Source organism: Thunnus albacares, chromosome 14 (assembly GCF_914725855.1).
Source record: "Thunnus albacares chromosome 14, fThuAlb1.1, whole genome shotgun sequence".
In the NCBI taxonomy this organism is placed as follows: domain Eukaryota; kingdom Metazoa; phylum Chordata; class Actinopteri; order Scombriformes; family Scombridae; genus Thunnus; species Thunnus albacares.
Genome location: NC_058119.1, coordinates 12,514,046 through 12,530,813, shown reverse-complemented (window position 1 = coordinate 12,530,813; position 16,768 = coordinate 12,514,046). Strand labels below are relative to the sequence as shown.

Below are 16,768 nucleotides of genomic sequence, written 5' to 3'. Positions count from 1 at the left end.
ACATGATACATGAGCTTTGAGATCTGCCTGATCGGTCCCCTGTCATCACTACTGGGTACAATCAAACAGAGTGGGGCATAATATAAAGTGAATATGTATACACAAATATTCCAGGAAATGTGGAGGAAATTTACCCTAAATTATAAATTTGCGTTATTAAATTAAATCCACAACACACAAAGTGACCGCTTGAGGATGAAGTAACTATGACTATCATCTCAAGTCCAATGCAATGCTAGTTAGCTATTTTAAATTAACTTGCTGAGTCCTCTTAAAAGTATAGTCTCTTAATTCAACAGTACACAAAAGATTATATCTATGGTATGTCAGGAATATAGACTTGGAAAATTAAACAGACCTGAATTTGAGTATAATCTCCTCTTAAATCAAGCTTAATGTAATATACTGCAGTCTGTAACTGTACCAGAACAATGAAACTGTTTATCATCAGTGGTGGATTTATTACACTATTTACTATTTTACCATTACAAACATTTTATATTTACACTGTTTAAAGCAGGCACACCCCCATGGCTTGGAGGCTGGGATGCCAACCATGGGCCAAAGACCTTTGATGCATCTCTCTCTCCCTCATTTCCTGTCATCTCTCTACTGCTTCTGTCTAATAAAGGCAAAAGATGCCAAAAATACTGTTTAAAGCATTGGTTTAGTTTAGTGGAAAGGTAGACAGATGCCAAACCTGATCTAACCAGAAAACACAGAGAGTATAAATTAGTGTGCACCAGAGAAAGCAGTCAAAACTATAGCTTGCACTTGTAAGCTATAATGTGCACTAGGCTGCAGTGTTATATACTGTTTACATCAAAGAGTTGTTTACATTAAGGTGGGGTGGCTATTCCTGCACAAAGAGTAGTGATAAATTAGCCCAGGAGTCACAGACAACATTTCCGCTACTTATGGAGCCCATCACTTAGCTTCCATTAAGTAAATCAGGCTTAATAGTAACACATGGTAAAGAAGGATAAATCACACAGCTCTTTGCAAATATGGGTAAGTTGACACCAAGAAGAGTATTGTTGCTTGTGGATAAGGTTAGGAAGGGAGAGAGAATAAAGTAAATGAAAGAATAAAAAGTGAGATAAGAAGAGCTTCTGTGTTTGTGTCTGTGAGAATAAAAGAGGCAGGGGCAGCTGCTGATGTTGCCTACAGGGATGATTTCTTTGATTGACTTCATCAAAACAAGGAACATCAAAAACAAAGACACACTGGGAGTTCTGAATTCCACAGGGCATTCGCAGAGTCCATAGCAACATGGGGTCAGTGCAAATCTGAACACACTTTCACCCTCTAAATGTACTATGTAATTATCCACTCTTTAGAGAACTGTGAGAAGCAAAGCGAGAGAGCAGTGGATGAAATCCCAGCTGAGATGGATTATAAGATGTTAAAGGGAGATTGGTTTTATAACATACTTGACTAGGTTGTGTATTACTCATTAAGAGCTCCACATTCAATTGTTGTGTAATTTGTCAAATAGGTCAAATAGGACTCTTTGAGCTCAACAGAAACTGGATAGATTGGGGTTGGCTGTCACTTTTACTCTGACTCCCTGGGTTGAAACCCTAGTAGTTTTTTTGTGTGTATTTTTCCCCAGTTGGCACTATTCTGTGTTTCTCCCATCCTGACACCAGAGCCACCACCTCCAGGGAATATTCACAGTCTAGTTACCAAGATAACAACTATGAAAAATGGACAGCATTAACAAGTGTTACAGCACAGTCAATTTTTCTAATCTAGGAAAAAATGAAAAACTGCAGAATGCTGAGGGAATCAAAATATAGGCATATATTAATGGACACTGAGGTAGATCTATATATATATAAATAGACAGCAGATAAGTGGTTGATAAGCCGGTGGAGGGTGCACATACATCATGCAGAAGTCCCGGATGCTCAAGTGAAAGACAGCAGTCTGAGCAATTTGAGCAACTGAATGGAAGAGCTTTAGAATCACAAGGCATTACTAATACTGAGAGGCCACTCCATCACTAGGTTCATCTCAACCAAGATAATGGGAAACCATCTGCACATACAAAACTTTAAGACACTGCACTGCACCTCAAAGAACATTTTACAAACACGTGCATTATCAAGCATGACATTTCCAGTGAAAAAACATGTTAGGTAAATCTGACAAAAGGAAAATTATTCAATTCTGTCTTTCTTTGTACCTCAAAACATACATTCGATATGTTTAATGTCTCAATAAGCACAGGTCCTATTAAACTACAGACTACCAGGCTTTGGAAATCATCCCATTGGATGATTTACAAATTAAGAACCTTAATTGCTGTGGAGATACAGCTCCACTGAACACATGAAACAACATCAACCACTTGTCTGAGGTCCAAACTCACCGTGTAAGTGATCACTGCCAGCATGCCAATCAAGGTCAAGGAGCTGATGGAGAAAGACAGAGCAGGTAGACCATCTGCAGGTGGAAAGACAGGAAAGCCATTAGAGATTTGTACTTGACCTCTGAAAGAAACATCAATGGCCTGATTGCCACATGAGCAAGCTATCATGAGCCTTTGTTCTTATGCTTTCTTTGATGGTATTTCAGCAGGCTAATGGGTTTTCAAATTCAACATTAAAAGCTGAGATGTTTCCAGCATTCAAACCCTATTGCAGTGACTGTACAGACTGAGTAACGCTGAATCTATTTTTTTTAATATTCTACAGATGCCTCTATAATGTCAATGCAGCACTCCTGTAGACAATCCAATGAAAGTTTTTCATTAAGACTATTTGATGTAATCTAGTTTGCTCTGAGTCCACGTGCAGTACATATAATTCAAAAAGGACAGGACTGTTGTGTTGCTTGTTGAAACACAACTTACTGTGATGTACTCAGCCAAAAGTGCTGTTGCCAAAGTAAAGCTGGTTTAAAGGCAGGAACAGAATGCAAAATACATATTAGCAGTCTAGTGTTAGCTACGGTTAGTTAATATTTGGGATGGGACACAGTCTCCCTCTTGAATGGGTGCAATCAATGCAGTTTGATGTGTAACTTTCTAATGAAGGTAGACAGATACTGAAAATAGTGAAAGTTTTCATCAATTAACTGGTTTTCAAAAGGCACTCCACTGATTGTGCAAATGAGGTCAGTTTACTTGTGTGGATACTACTCAGCCTGTGAAAACAAGTAGTTATGTCTTCTATGGCTCGGGGAGGAGCATTGCCAAGTCTGAGGAAATAACCCCACTGATGTCATAGTGACGGCATTGGGGTTATTCCAACTTGGACTTGAAGAATACACATTTTTAATACAAACACTTTCCAAACTGTGGGCATAGATCTTGAAAGTAGGAAATTACCAGGTAAGGAGGGTCCAAAAAAAGATGCTATTGGGTGAGTTGTGGGAAATGTAGGATCCAGCATGTTTGGAGCTTGACCGATTCTAGGGATATCTTGATATCTAATGCTTCCATTTTGATTTCGTCTTTTTAAAAATCTGTCTTTTGTGATTCTCCCAACCTTATTGGTGTTGAATATTAATTTGCTGCAGTACCTCTTTAAAGTGGTAATATAAAACCTCTGAAAATAAACTGAAATTATACCACATCTAGATACCATGAAGGTAACTGAGAATTTATTTTTTTGGTTTGTTTTTTTATGTTATTTGGGTGAACTGCCTCTTTCAGTGTCTTGAATATAAAATTGGGAGGCCCCTGGAATTGCTGAGAGAAAAATACATCACTTCAAAAAAAAGAGCAAGTGTCCAGAATAAAGAATTTTAAAAATTGATAGTTTTGCATCTTAACCAACTGCACACCTGATGCCAAGAGCACAGCCCATCTTGAACTCTTAAGGATGCATCTCTGTGCTAATGCTCAAGTTCAATGAAGGCAAGACTGTTACTTACAAGGACAATGCGTCATGCTGGTATTCTCATACTCCTGGATCTAGTATGTGTCTTTAATGAATGCACTGTAGCAAAGCCTTCCTCTGGAGGCACATCTGGTCACCATTTTTTCTCATCATACATAGATCAGGATCAGTGTTTAAACAGCTGGATCTTTCAATGTATGTAGGTTGAGTTGATGTGTGTCACCTTTGATTGAGGCAGAAAGGGGACCACCCATCAGGCAAGGGCAACAGTAGGTGTCACACCAGCTGTCAGAGCTTGAGTTAGAAGACAGGGATTGATGAAGAGACTGATTGCCTCTCTCCCCTGTCAAGATCCCACCTGTCATATGGCCCCACGTAAAAAGCTACACAGTTGTCCCTTCACAGATAACCCACATCCTCTCAGCAGTAACTTCATAGTGCCCAGCCCACCTGTCAGCAGGGGCATAGGTGGCTCTCTGCTTGCCTTTCTCCTTGACAGAGGCATTTGATTGGCGAATATTAAGTCAGTATTCAGGGCATGTATAATGTGTGCTGTTTATAACATTTATCACTTTCTTTTAGAGGCATTTCACAAGCAGCAGGACAAAGAGGTGGAAAATGGAGATAAATTATATACTGGCTCCCTATTGTATTCCATGCGAAATGAAAACTTTGAAGTCTGACAGCTGGGCTGAACATTAACATTTGAATACATGTTTCCTATTCCCAAGTGTTTCATTGCAATTTTGCCGCCTTTGTTTAGTGGTGAGCTTGGTAAAATAGACAATAGCTCCATGTTCTGCATGGAGAACATACCGTTCATGAACTCCACACAAAGCAAAGGATAGATGTTTGCTGCCACTCTTCTTGGTTTCTTGAACAGATTTTCCGGGGATTAAACAGAGGAAATATTGTCTAGTATCAGTGGTGCTTCCACATCTGTACAGCTTTGAATCCAACAGCAATAGAATGAGGTAGCTCTTATCTCAACCTGCATATAGCCCTTTGGGTTGTGTGCATGAAAATGACTTGTAGGGAGGTGTTTATTAAGGAGTTCCTTAAGCCCTGGCACCCACCTTCTGTGGAATGACAGAATCATCAAAAGGTAGTAGGAAGCAGTTTTATTTTTAAGGGATGGGATATAGTATACTGTTTGTCTGAAACAATAACCACATACTGTTATATGACAGCATTTGTAGGTTTATAGCAAAATTGGGAAAGTTACAAGACACTATTAGAGTTGGGGTTTTTTCATTTGTGTGGGTGAAGCTATACAAGTAATACAATTTGGGAAAAGGGGTTAGATAATAGTTTGTGTTGAAGAATATATTTTGGGCATATTGTAGCTTTAATCCCACAGTTGAGCGAGACCATGCTAATAGAGATAAAGCACTAGCACAAATTTGAGGGATGGCGGAAAATGTCAAAAGATCAATCAAGATGACATCAACAGCATCACTTCAACTCCCTCACCATGAATCTGTCAACTGAAGTCTCAAATGCATTTTAATAAAGAATAGCCTCTATTTTTATCCATACTGTTTTATAACTCAGTTAGCAAACAACTTTGACAATGTACTCTATGTAACAAAAAAAAAAAGATCATCAAAAGAATCGTTTTTTAAATTAAACAGCTAAAATAACCTGCATGTAAAAATGTCTCCATATGACTTTTTCCGCAGTGGCTTTAATTACAGAAAAGAACAAAATGTTCTGAAGTCAGCAAGTAAAGTAAAAAGATAATGTAAACCTGGAACATACTGAGTAAAAAAGTCTTTCATGACACAAAACTTGATAAATTAATAGTTCTGCAAATATATCCAAATACTGTAAGTGGCATCTTACTTATGACTACAGTTACACTCTATTACAATGCAATGTGTCAACCCTGATTCTCCCAGAGTGGATTAGTGAGAATCTGATTTTGCACATTATGCTGATCTGTGAAACTAGATACAGAAGTAGTCAGGGTTGCATTGTGATTAGTATTCTATGTAGTCACAGTGACCATACATAAAATGTAAAGAAATAGAGCAGCAGTCACCAGGTGGCACCAACAAGGACCCTACTCAGAAACTCCAAGACAGCTGGATAGTTAACCTGCTGTTTGGTACACAGCCAAAAAATTACTGTCGATTGTACATTAAATCTATTTTTAATTTTAATTTTAAGTTACATTATAATGGGATGACACTGTATCTGATAGTGCTTATGATAAAATTATATCCTATGCAAGCTACAAGTCTTAGCAAGCTGATTGCCAAATTGTAGTTTGGAATGGATACCAATGGCTGCTTGGAAGATAGGGTAAAAAAATTACAAATGTGGTATGCTTTGGAAGCTGGTCAGCTGTAATTTGTGTGATTATATGTGCTAAAACAAGCAAAAAATCTGATTTGATCTTTTAACATATATTCTTATCTTTTTTTAAACATATATACTGTAGTATGTGTGGTATGGTAATATCTGTGGAGACCTGAAAGTCAGGGCCAGATATAAGAATTAACAGTTCTGTAAACACAGTAGTTCTCATACAAGAAAACACAGAATTACTCCACTGGAGTTCGGTAAATTTCAGAAGTCTTTCTCTGGCAGGATAAGAAGGTTAAACAGAGTACCTCCGGAGATGGTAACAATACAGTGGTAGAAATAATTGCTACAATTTAGATTTAAATGTTAAATGGACTGCACTTATATAGCGCCTTTCTAGTCTTCCGATTACTCAAAGCGCTTTACAATACATGTCAACATTCACCCATTAACACACACACACATACATACGCTGATGGCAGAGGCTGCCATGCAAGGTGCCAACCTGCTCTTCAGGATCTAATCTAATGCTCATTCACACACACACTCACACAATAGCCATCAGGAGCAATTGGGATTCAGTATTTTGCCCAAGGTCACTTTGACATGCGGACTGGAGGATTGAACTGCCGATCATCCCTTTAGTGGACGTCCCGCTCTAACTCCTGATCTACAGTCACCCCAATTTTCCTTAACACATAGTATACACATGTTTGTACAGTATGTGTATTGTATGTCAGGGTCAGATTAAGTTTATTTGTTCTTGTCTCAATGATAATGGGGATGGGCAGGAAAAGTTTTAGGAATCTCATCCAAGTATTCTTCTTTGGTAAAGTTGGATTCCTACCCACTCCAATCCCCCTTGACGCAATGCAGAAAATACAAGATTATACTGTATGGTCTTGAATACCAACTCTATAGCTACTGATCTGGAGTACATTTAAGCATTGTTGGAACATTGTAACAAACGTAATGTTTGAGCCATTAAAGATGTAGTGGCCTTAATGAACAGCCGTAGCAAAGCAGTCAGCAGGGTTATGTGGCAAAAGTGCCTTTCCTTTACACAATTAACCTCCCATCTGGAGAGAGGAGAGATGGGGAATTAGAAAAAGGATGATCCTCACATTTCCTCCTCAGCAGCCTAGCAATTACCCCCTGTGCCAACGGAGGAAGGTTAGGGAGAGCATGTAGGGGTCCACTATTGTGAAGAGAGGCAGATGGTTCAACTTCCTCCTTGATCCCCATATGGCAAAAGGCCAGAGGACTGCTAGGAGTCCACGTTTGGCAATGTTCCTGCATTAGCATGAACATAAACACAGGCGATGCTAAATTCAACAAGTGATGATGCTCAAGGAGGTTATTCAGTGTTGGGATCATGCAGTTAACCATCAATACTAGATTTTTTTAACTGGTAAACATGATTGCATCTTATTGCATGCAACTGTTACACCCTTAAACCGGACAAGGCTCACTGTCCATTTTTTGTGACACCTTTTATTTAAGGCTCGGTTCGGTTACAAAGCATGTTGTTCAAACACTTTTCGGCCTACAACTCTGTGTTGTTTCTAGTTGCAACAACGGACACACTTGTCCATGAGTGACCAGCAGATTGCCGCAATGTAATTCCTGACCAATAGAAGCAAGGACGATGTAAGCTAAAATATATACAATTCAATATGATTACTTTGGTTATCTGTGTGTGTATCAATAGGCGGGATGTAACAGACATCTCATTAGGTTAAATATAGTTACAGTGCATGGTAATGTGATATGGATGTGGGTTCAATAAAAATACACTATATCTGAGCAATTTTCTGATCTGCCAGGAGGAAATCTGACCTTGTACTTTTCCCTATAAAGGTATTTGTGAAATTCAAATCACACAGCACTATGTTCACTAATCACTTCATTATTTTTTACATCATTTGAAGCTCACCCACTGTGATATATTCCAGTTGTTTCTGTATGCCTCAGAAAAGCTTCTACTCTCCTTATCATTCAGCAATAAGGCTTCATAACTTCCAAACATGAGTAACCATGTCTATTTAAAATATTTTCCTCACAACCAAACCTAAGATGCATTGAATTGATTTCAAGGATGCTATCTTCCATTTCCCTGTCCTCGATAAGTACTAAGATGGAAGAAACACATCTTAAAAACTACCAACCACTTGTGTCTTTTGTTTTGCCAGCTGCATCTAAAGTTTGCTCCCCCCAAAGCATTTACATTGATCAATGTGGCTGCATGATAGCCAGATAAACCAAAAAAGATGATAAAAATAAGCGGGAGAGCATAGAGTACTTAAGAATAGATAGGAGCCGTGGATGTGGCTCAAGTGAGTAATGAATATAAGAAGTCTTACTTACTTAAAAAGAAATAAAATCTGATAGGCATGGTAACAACAACTATATAAATAACAACTATTCTCCAAAACAGGTATACTTACGGCTACTTCCAAGCTCCTCAAAAAGGTGCTGTACTTTCTCCCATTCCCATTGAGTGGAATTCTGACCATGTGAGTCCTCAAGTGGAACAAAAGCTCTGAAAGCAAGGAAACAATAATTAAGTATGGGTAAGGTCAAATGCTTTTGGTTATTTCTAAGATATCACTGTCCTCACATTGTACACAGATAACCAGATATGCTTCTGTGTAGTCTCTGTATATTTTAGTACATGGAGTATCTCTACAACCCATGCATAGATTCCATACCAGTAAAGGAAAATAAAGCAAAGAAAATCACTACCCATATTCTTTATCATTACAATATAAAACAAAAAAGATTAAAAAAAGATACCAGTGTTGTCACTGTTGCTGAAAGAAAGCCAGAAAGACAGACAGAGAGAGAGAAAATGATTCCTGCTTTACCAGTGCAGCTTCTTTACAAAAACTATATTTTTATGACGTATAATGTCAAAAAGCTGCTAGCTGGCACATAAAAATTTACTTGTGGTCCAACATTGAATCCCAATACACAGACATTCAGTGTCCTGTATCTTCTCAAATTGGGAAAAGAGGCTTTTATAGTATGTTCTCCACTCCAGCAATGGCAGGTCTAAACACCACGGTAAATGTCTCTTCTTTCTTACTTGCACTGTTGTAAAATTTTAGTCTGTACCTCTTTCTTTCACTATATTGTATGTTTTTTTGTCTTAGTATGCTGCAGCCACATCTTCCTTGCCAAAGAAATTATTGATGTAAATAGGACTTGTTAAATGAGAGTTAAATAAATAAAACATGTCATATACTATATCTAATAAATAATTCTCAATGCTTAATATGATACATCTCTCTATTGATATTAGAGGTGCACAGATCAATCGGCCACCTATCGAAAACCACTTTTTAGCTGACTAGCCACGACCGGTGACCGGCTCTTTACACACATGCTGCACGATGGTTCACAGCAGCACAGACAGTAACATCACAGCCACACAAACACACACACACTCTAAAACTACATGATATCAACTGCAGCAGAGACTCGCCGTCAACTGGTACAGGTCAGACTTATAAAAAAAAATGGAAATCGGAATCGGCCAAGAAAATTGCAATCGGTGCATCTCTAGTTGATATGTGTTAACTGTGAACTTATAACTTACACATCATATAAAATGGATTTTGCAAACCGTTTTATTGACCTTTGCTTATCCACCTTGGTTACTACCTCACCCCTGAAAGATTTATTAATTTCTATTCTTAACAAAATGGACAGTCTTCTAAGCTCTATGCCTCCTCCTATCCTTTTCAATCCATTTTGGAGAGAATTTTTTGTTAAAAACATAAGCTGTATAAGATCTTAAATTTTACAGCCACAGTTAGTACTGTTAACCATGACTCTCATGACCTGCTAAGTGACTTCAGTGCTTATTTGCACAAACTTGTTGATACTGTGTCTCATATATACAATTATCTTTTAATCAGCTAGAGGATTTTACCTTTATACCGTTGTTTCCTGGATGATCTAATGTTTTGTTTATTGTAATAAGCTCCCTCACATCCCATTAGTTCCCAATTACGTTAATTAATATGCTTTACATTTAGCCATTTTGACCCATCACTCCCACAGACTTACAGGCCTACAGAATTTCTAAGATTCTCATTTCATCTAAGGTTCTAGATAACATGATAAGATAAAGAAACTGCACTTCTTTGGATTACCAGTACATATCTTCATGCAAGCCAATATGAGGAAAGGATCCAATAGTATTGATACTCAAATTCAGTACAGCCTTTGATTCTACTGATCATGAAATCCCTTTGACATTCATCATTAATCCTTCTTGACGCCTGAAGCATAGGCCAGAATGTTTCTTAGTATCTAGCATGTAAAAATACAATGAAATTTGCTGCTCTTTGGATCTACAGGGATTATGTTATGACCTTAAAAAAAGAATTTCAATGGTATTCAGAACCTTCAGACAAAAAAAGTTCAAAAAGGCCTTCATCAGAGCAGGTGAAAGGTAGTTCTCTGGCAGTAGTTCAGCATCTTATACTTCCCTTTGTCTTACAGTGTGTGCAAAACTGAAAATTTCAAGTCTCAGTGGGTCTCATCTTCTGCCATACTAGCATGCAGATATGCCAAAAGGTCCTTACTTGTACTTAAGCTTCCCCTTTGGTAATATAATGTGTCTTTTTTTACTATATTTTTTATTTCAGGAGAAAACATCTCAGCGAAGTGAAATTAACCCTTTACCCAAGTCTTCAAAAATGTGTCTACAACAAGACAGTTACTTTCACCAGCCACTTCAGATCTATACATTTTGAGCAAAACTTATTTAAAAGTTACTTTCTTCAAATATGAAATATGTCTTTGCAGCTCTAATGGTGTTAAGTCTCTCTTTTACTGCTTAAATCAATGTTTAGTGGCCTAACTCCAGTTAGTGCAGGACACAGCCGGATGGCTCCAGAAACAAGTTGAAGGTCCCTCATCACCACAATAATGGCCTCCATTCATTAGCTAACGATGAAAAATGTAGAGTATTTCAAAATTCTATGGGGCATCCTCAAATTAATGCATGCTTTACCACCATGTAAACAGTTTTTTTTAACTGAGTAGCTGATTACTCCTCTGATAAAGCTTGACTTGTGTTGGCACAGTCTCAAAAAAATACAGTATATGGGAAGGCGCCTAGATTATGGAACTGCCTTCCAAGCCTTTCAAGAAAGCAAATGAGATCTGCTCTTTTCAATCTCAGTTGAAACTAAGTTCAATAACATACTACTATAATTCATGTATTCAAAGCTGCACTATCAATATTCTTTATGTTAACAAAAAATTCAATTAAAGTTTGGATATGTGACTAAATTACTTGTTAAAACAAGTTATTTACAGTGACACCTTAAAACAACATTTTTAAAGAACTAGCAGTAAAAGGTCAGGAGCCATTTAAGGAGGTTAACACCTTGCCAGGTATAAAGACAACAAACAAAAGCCTTGTAACATCAAGCAGGACCCTACTGAGTGAACAGTCACCAAACAAAGCCATTACAGCTCCTGGTACCAGGAAAGCAGTCCAGGATAAAAGCCATCATGTTGTTGAAAATCAAAGGACCAAAGCAACTATTCCCAGAACAAAGCAGCAATAGTTCCAGTTCATGAGGTAAAAGAGGGGCTAAATTGCTTCTGTCCATAAAAAGCCCCCACGTCCAAACTTTAAGCTTTAAGAAAGTATAGTCATGTGTCCTTTATTTCCTCAGACCAGGTAAGCCCTCCACCAGTGCACCATTTAATGGATGAGAGAGCACATTAAATCGTATAGGTTGAACTACAGACGTGTAGTTGTCATGGTTGCAACTCTATTATGTCGTGTAGGTGCTACTCACAACCAGAATAAAACTTGCTAATAAAAGAGACATAGCTGAGAATTAGTATAGATTTGTAGATACATTATAGAATGTCACAACAAGACTTTATAATCCCTCCACATCTGCTACGTGGAGAAAATGTAAGGAATCTAGTTTAGAATCAGAATAATAACTATATTTAGACAGTGGTATATGACTTTTCTCTTGAATGGCTTATCATGGCCAGACAAATGGCACTGTAGCTGTTTGAAGGGTTCCACCTCTCATTAACTCAACACAATGTTATATCCCCTTCCACCTATCGTGTAGCAGAAGAAGCCATCCATGTCTCTAACTTACCCAATTAAAAGGAGCATCACGCAGACAATGGCAAATCCAATTGTGTACTTCAGAGCGTTTTTCACTTGCTGTAATAAAAGAAAAATTTAAACTGGTCAATCATGGCCATGAAGTGAAATATTATTATTCATTGTGAGTGAGGGAAGGGGGTCATACTCCATTTAGTTAAGGACTATAGTGATTGAGAGCTATATGGAGTAAGTGTAGATGCAGTTTGACCTGGCAGAGATAACATGTCACTCCCAGTGCTATTCGATGTGCTTTTAAAGTAACAATACAAAAGACCTCCCTGTCTGTGAGAGAAAGTGCCTCTGTCAGCTCAAAACTGACACACGGAGAAGAGAAAAGGCACTATGTGATAGCTGGTGTTTGGTACATCACTCGCTAAAAAGACTTTTAAGGATAGATATATAATTTATAGTGTGATTGCAGTCGTGCTTAGGTTTGGAAATGTGACTGTTTTTAAGGAAACAAAATGTCCTAAGTTTTACGCTTTAATTGTTTCGATCTATTTTCCTTACATTTTTTAAAGGACAGGTTCACAATTAGCATTATTCTTAAAAAATAATCAGATGCCTATATGAGTATCGGAAAAGGTTTTACTTGGTGTAATCAGTCTGCCATTAAAATATCCATTTTTAATGTGCTTTCAATGTAAGTGGGGAAATGATTATTTTCATTATTGATTATTTTCTCAATTAAACGATTAGTTGTTTGGTCCATAAAATTTCAGAAAATGGTGAAAAATGTTGATCACTGTTTCTCCAAATCCAAGATGCACCTTGAAATGTCTTGTCTTGTCAATCAAGAGACCACAACCCAAAGATGTTCAGTTTAATATCACAGAATACTAAAGAAGCCAGAAAATATTCACATTTGAGATGCTAGACGCAGTGAATTTGACTTGGGTTGAGACTTTTTTTCTTAAAAAAGCCATTAACCAATTATTGAAATGATTGGCAATTAATTTAATAGTTGGCAACTAATCAATTAATTGACTAATCGTTTCAGCTCTAATCTGAAGCTTATATGAATGAGCATTTTTAGTACAGATGTCCACATAGCAGGGAATTTTGTGATAAAAAGATTTTAACTTTGGAAGACATCCACTTGATTTGACTAATTTGGCCAGCTGAAGTTTCATATTAGCTTCAGGCAAACTTTTAAATACATTCTTGCACAGAGCGAGGACTGTGGATTTTGTCTCCTATCACTCACATTGAAAGTGCATTACCAAGGAATCTTTTAATTGTCAGTATGAAAGGGAGTAATTATTATTAAGCAAAACATCTTTCAATGTTTACATGGGCATGTGACTATTGTTTTAAGACAGACTTTAAAAACTGAACATCACCTTTAAGCTTGTGTGGCTAACCTGTTACCCCATGGAGCTTTATTTTACATTTAACATATCTAATCAAAATCTTCAAGCCTTAAAAATATGTTGACTAGATTTTCTACCAAAACATCTGCATGGTTCTTTTTTATGTTTTAAAATATTCATTTTTTACAACATTGCTCTTTTAGTCGTTTATGGTACATTATCCCCACTGTCGACATGCATTATTGCACTCTGCAGTGAGCAAAAATGTGTATGTCATCTCTGTGCTCACGGTGAGTATGTGTGTTCTTTGAGAAGTCAAGGTTTATAAGGAGATTAGAAATTCAGATACATAAAAATGGAAGGCCATTTCCTGTCATTGTTGTCATGCGTAAAATGTTACAATTTCTTGGTTAATGCAGACTTTTGGTTAATGTTGCCTTATAATGGCTGGGAAGTTCATCTTAAATTACTAACACAGATTGTTGCATAGTAGAGCGGACACCTGAATGAACACACAGCTGAGGAATTCACTGTGTGAATAAGCTGTGCTTCTAAGCAGGCTACAACACTATGTGTGAAAATAGGTGGATTTTTACCGAGCACTTGTTCACGTTGTCATCATCCCTTTCTTCATAGTAGAAATAAACAAAGGGGATCCACAGGAAGACACAGAAGAGTATGATGGAGTAAAGTGCTATATGGATAGAAAAAAAGAGAAATCAAAGAATTAGTCACAAAATACTTCATCTCCATCTTTTTATACCAAATATTTCTAAAGCTGAATATCAAAGACCATGGCCTTTGCTAATATCAAACAGCAAAAATATTAAAATATTGCAATGCATTTCTGAAAAGTACAGCAAAGATTATACAGTTTTTGATTCAAATTTACAATTTAAGTTACTAATGCAGTGCCCATTCAAAACGTGCCTGTTTGGAACGGGCCAACTGCTTTGCCTCTGGTATTGCTGCTTCAACGCATAGAAATATTAATACTGTTGATGTGAGGTGAATGAGAGTATACACTAACAACATGAAAGAAACTAACATTCTATTATGCACAGATGTTAAGTACTGTCAGTGAATAAATGTTCTTTTCTCATTTCAAGTATAATGAGAGTTGTACTGAAAATACATAACAGAGAGCTTTTGAAAAAAATGTACATCCTAAAATAAAGCGGATCCATCATAGTGGGCTCTTAGATCATTTATTTTCTGTGGCTTCATTTCAGATCATTTGAGTGGGTATATTTGCTCAAAAGATTTGTGCTTATATGAGACATACTGGTTTTTAACTGCCTCTGGGAAGTAGCCTAACAGTCTGTCCATTCTCGATTAAAAGCTTTGTTTTTGCTGTCTATTGTTCTCTTTTTAGAGCACGTCATGTGAAAAAACTTTTCTCAAACTGAGCTGATACTAAAAAGTGATGTGAAAAAGACTGCAGACCACACATGAGAAAAAAAGCAATACAGATTTGTATTGTTGTTCTTTGTATTTACTGCTACACTTATTGGATGTAATGAATGAATGAAAAGGAGAAAGGTGTAGCTGCATGTGTGAATAGTGAAAATCACAAGCGGTGCCTGAAATGTTATCTCAGTAATTTACTGGGAACTATGTGTAAAAGAGGCTTAAGAGCGTCTTTCTTCATAGTAAATCATCTACTGAGTGTTTGATGGTTGTTTATTTTTGCTTTAGAACGTAATCGCCATGAATCAATTGGAAAATAATGGTGTCATTCTTTCTCTCTCTCTCAGAAAAAGCTTATTTCCGCCGCTGTCTCTCCTCACCAGCGCTGTCTCTCTGTCACTTGCCCACTCTGTCACAGAGCCTTGAAGTCCCGCCCTGCTCCTGCAGAGCGGAGTGGCTCGCTGTTCTCTAGTTAATTCAAACTTTATTAATATTGAACGTGTTGCGTGTCCAAACTGCACCTAATACGACACTGCACTCCCTTGGGTCGCCAGGCATACACCTGCCAAGAGTGTAGTCGATCGGATGAACGGTTCAAGAGATACACAAAGGACATACATACAGACAGAGAGTCCTTCCTTCAGTGGAGAGATTTCCTCTGTGCCTGAATCAGTGTCAGTAAATAGCCTATTATTCTTCTCATGCAAGTTTGCTATTACTGTAGGACGTACCTTGCTAATCCAAGAGAAATGATGTTGAATTTCCCTTGGCAGGCTAGAGTACACATCAACACATTTCAACAAAGAATATATTTTAATTTTTCATATCTGTGTATACCGCAGTCATAATATAATTCTCCCACTCAGTCATATCATTATTTTATGAGTGACAAAAGTAGTTGCGAAGAGTCAAATTTGCCAGTGAGCTGTTGACTTTTTGCATGCCATGTCAAGAACATTTTTTATGTAGCCTCCATTATCAGTCAGCAATGGCAGATAAACCAAGGAACTTCTGAGTTAAATTTGACCCCATTTCTTAAAAAAAACTTTCTGATGACAAATACAGGACACAAATTTATTGATTTATCAAAAAACATTAAAACCATAGTGAAACATTAAATAACATACATTCTATCAGCTATAAATTAATGTTCTGTAATCCTATCAGAGTTCTTCTATAGTCATTCCAGACCACGTACCATTACTTCTCTCATTGTTTGAAGCTCTCAGTGTTATCATTTGGGTAGGTGTATTTAATTGTGCAGACTAACAAAACAAAAACTACAATATTAAACAATCATAACCTGCTACCTCATAGGGGAAACACAACATATGGGGATTTTGTTACATTACAGCTTAACTGAAAAACTGTTGTTGCAATTCCCATTAGCAAGAAAAAAGGAGGAGGAAGGAGACCCATGGTGGTTAAAACAAAAAAGCATTAACAAAAAACATAATCATCTGTTATATATATATAATATGTATATACAGTATGTTATATATATAGCAACTGCTGAGCATATACAGTGTGAGGTCCCATGACATGGCAGAATTTCAGCAGATGTTAAGGCTGCCTTCAAGGCCTATCAAAAAGTGCTATGCTCTCGTTTTTGTGCTCATTGTTTTTTTTAAGTGCTTTGAGATCTGTGCTCACTTTCCTGCTCACATTCCTCTTCTGCACTCAGAGTGTAGTGATTTAGAGAACTCATCCTTTATGAAGTGACATAT

At 37.2% G+C, this 16,768-nt stretch overlaps 1 protein-coding gene across 1 annotated transcript in view; it reads right to left on the bottom strand.

Moving 5' to 3' along the window:
* The window catches only part of lmbrd1 (LMBR1 domain containing 1), a 69,068-nt gene that overhangs the window by 31,737 nt on the left and 20,563 nt on the right, over window positions 1-16,768 (bottom strand). Inside the window, exons 4-7 of the mRNA XM_044372882.1 lie at window positions 14,228-14,325; window positions 12,308-12,375; window positions 8,609-8,703; window positions 2,378-2,451 (exon numbers count right to left, since the gene is read on the bottom strand). Of these exons, the coding sequence (XP_044228817.1) occupies window positions 2,378-2,451; window positions 8,609-8,703; window positions 12,308-12,375; window positions 14,228-14,325 (335 nt within the window). The remainder of the gene's footprint in view (window positions 1-2,377; window positions 2,452-8,608; window positions 8,704-12,307; window positions 12,376-14,227; window positions 14,326-16,768) is intronic.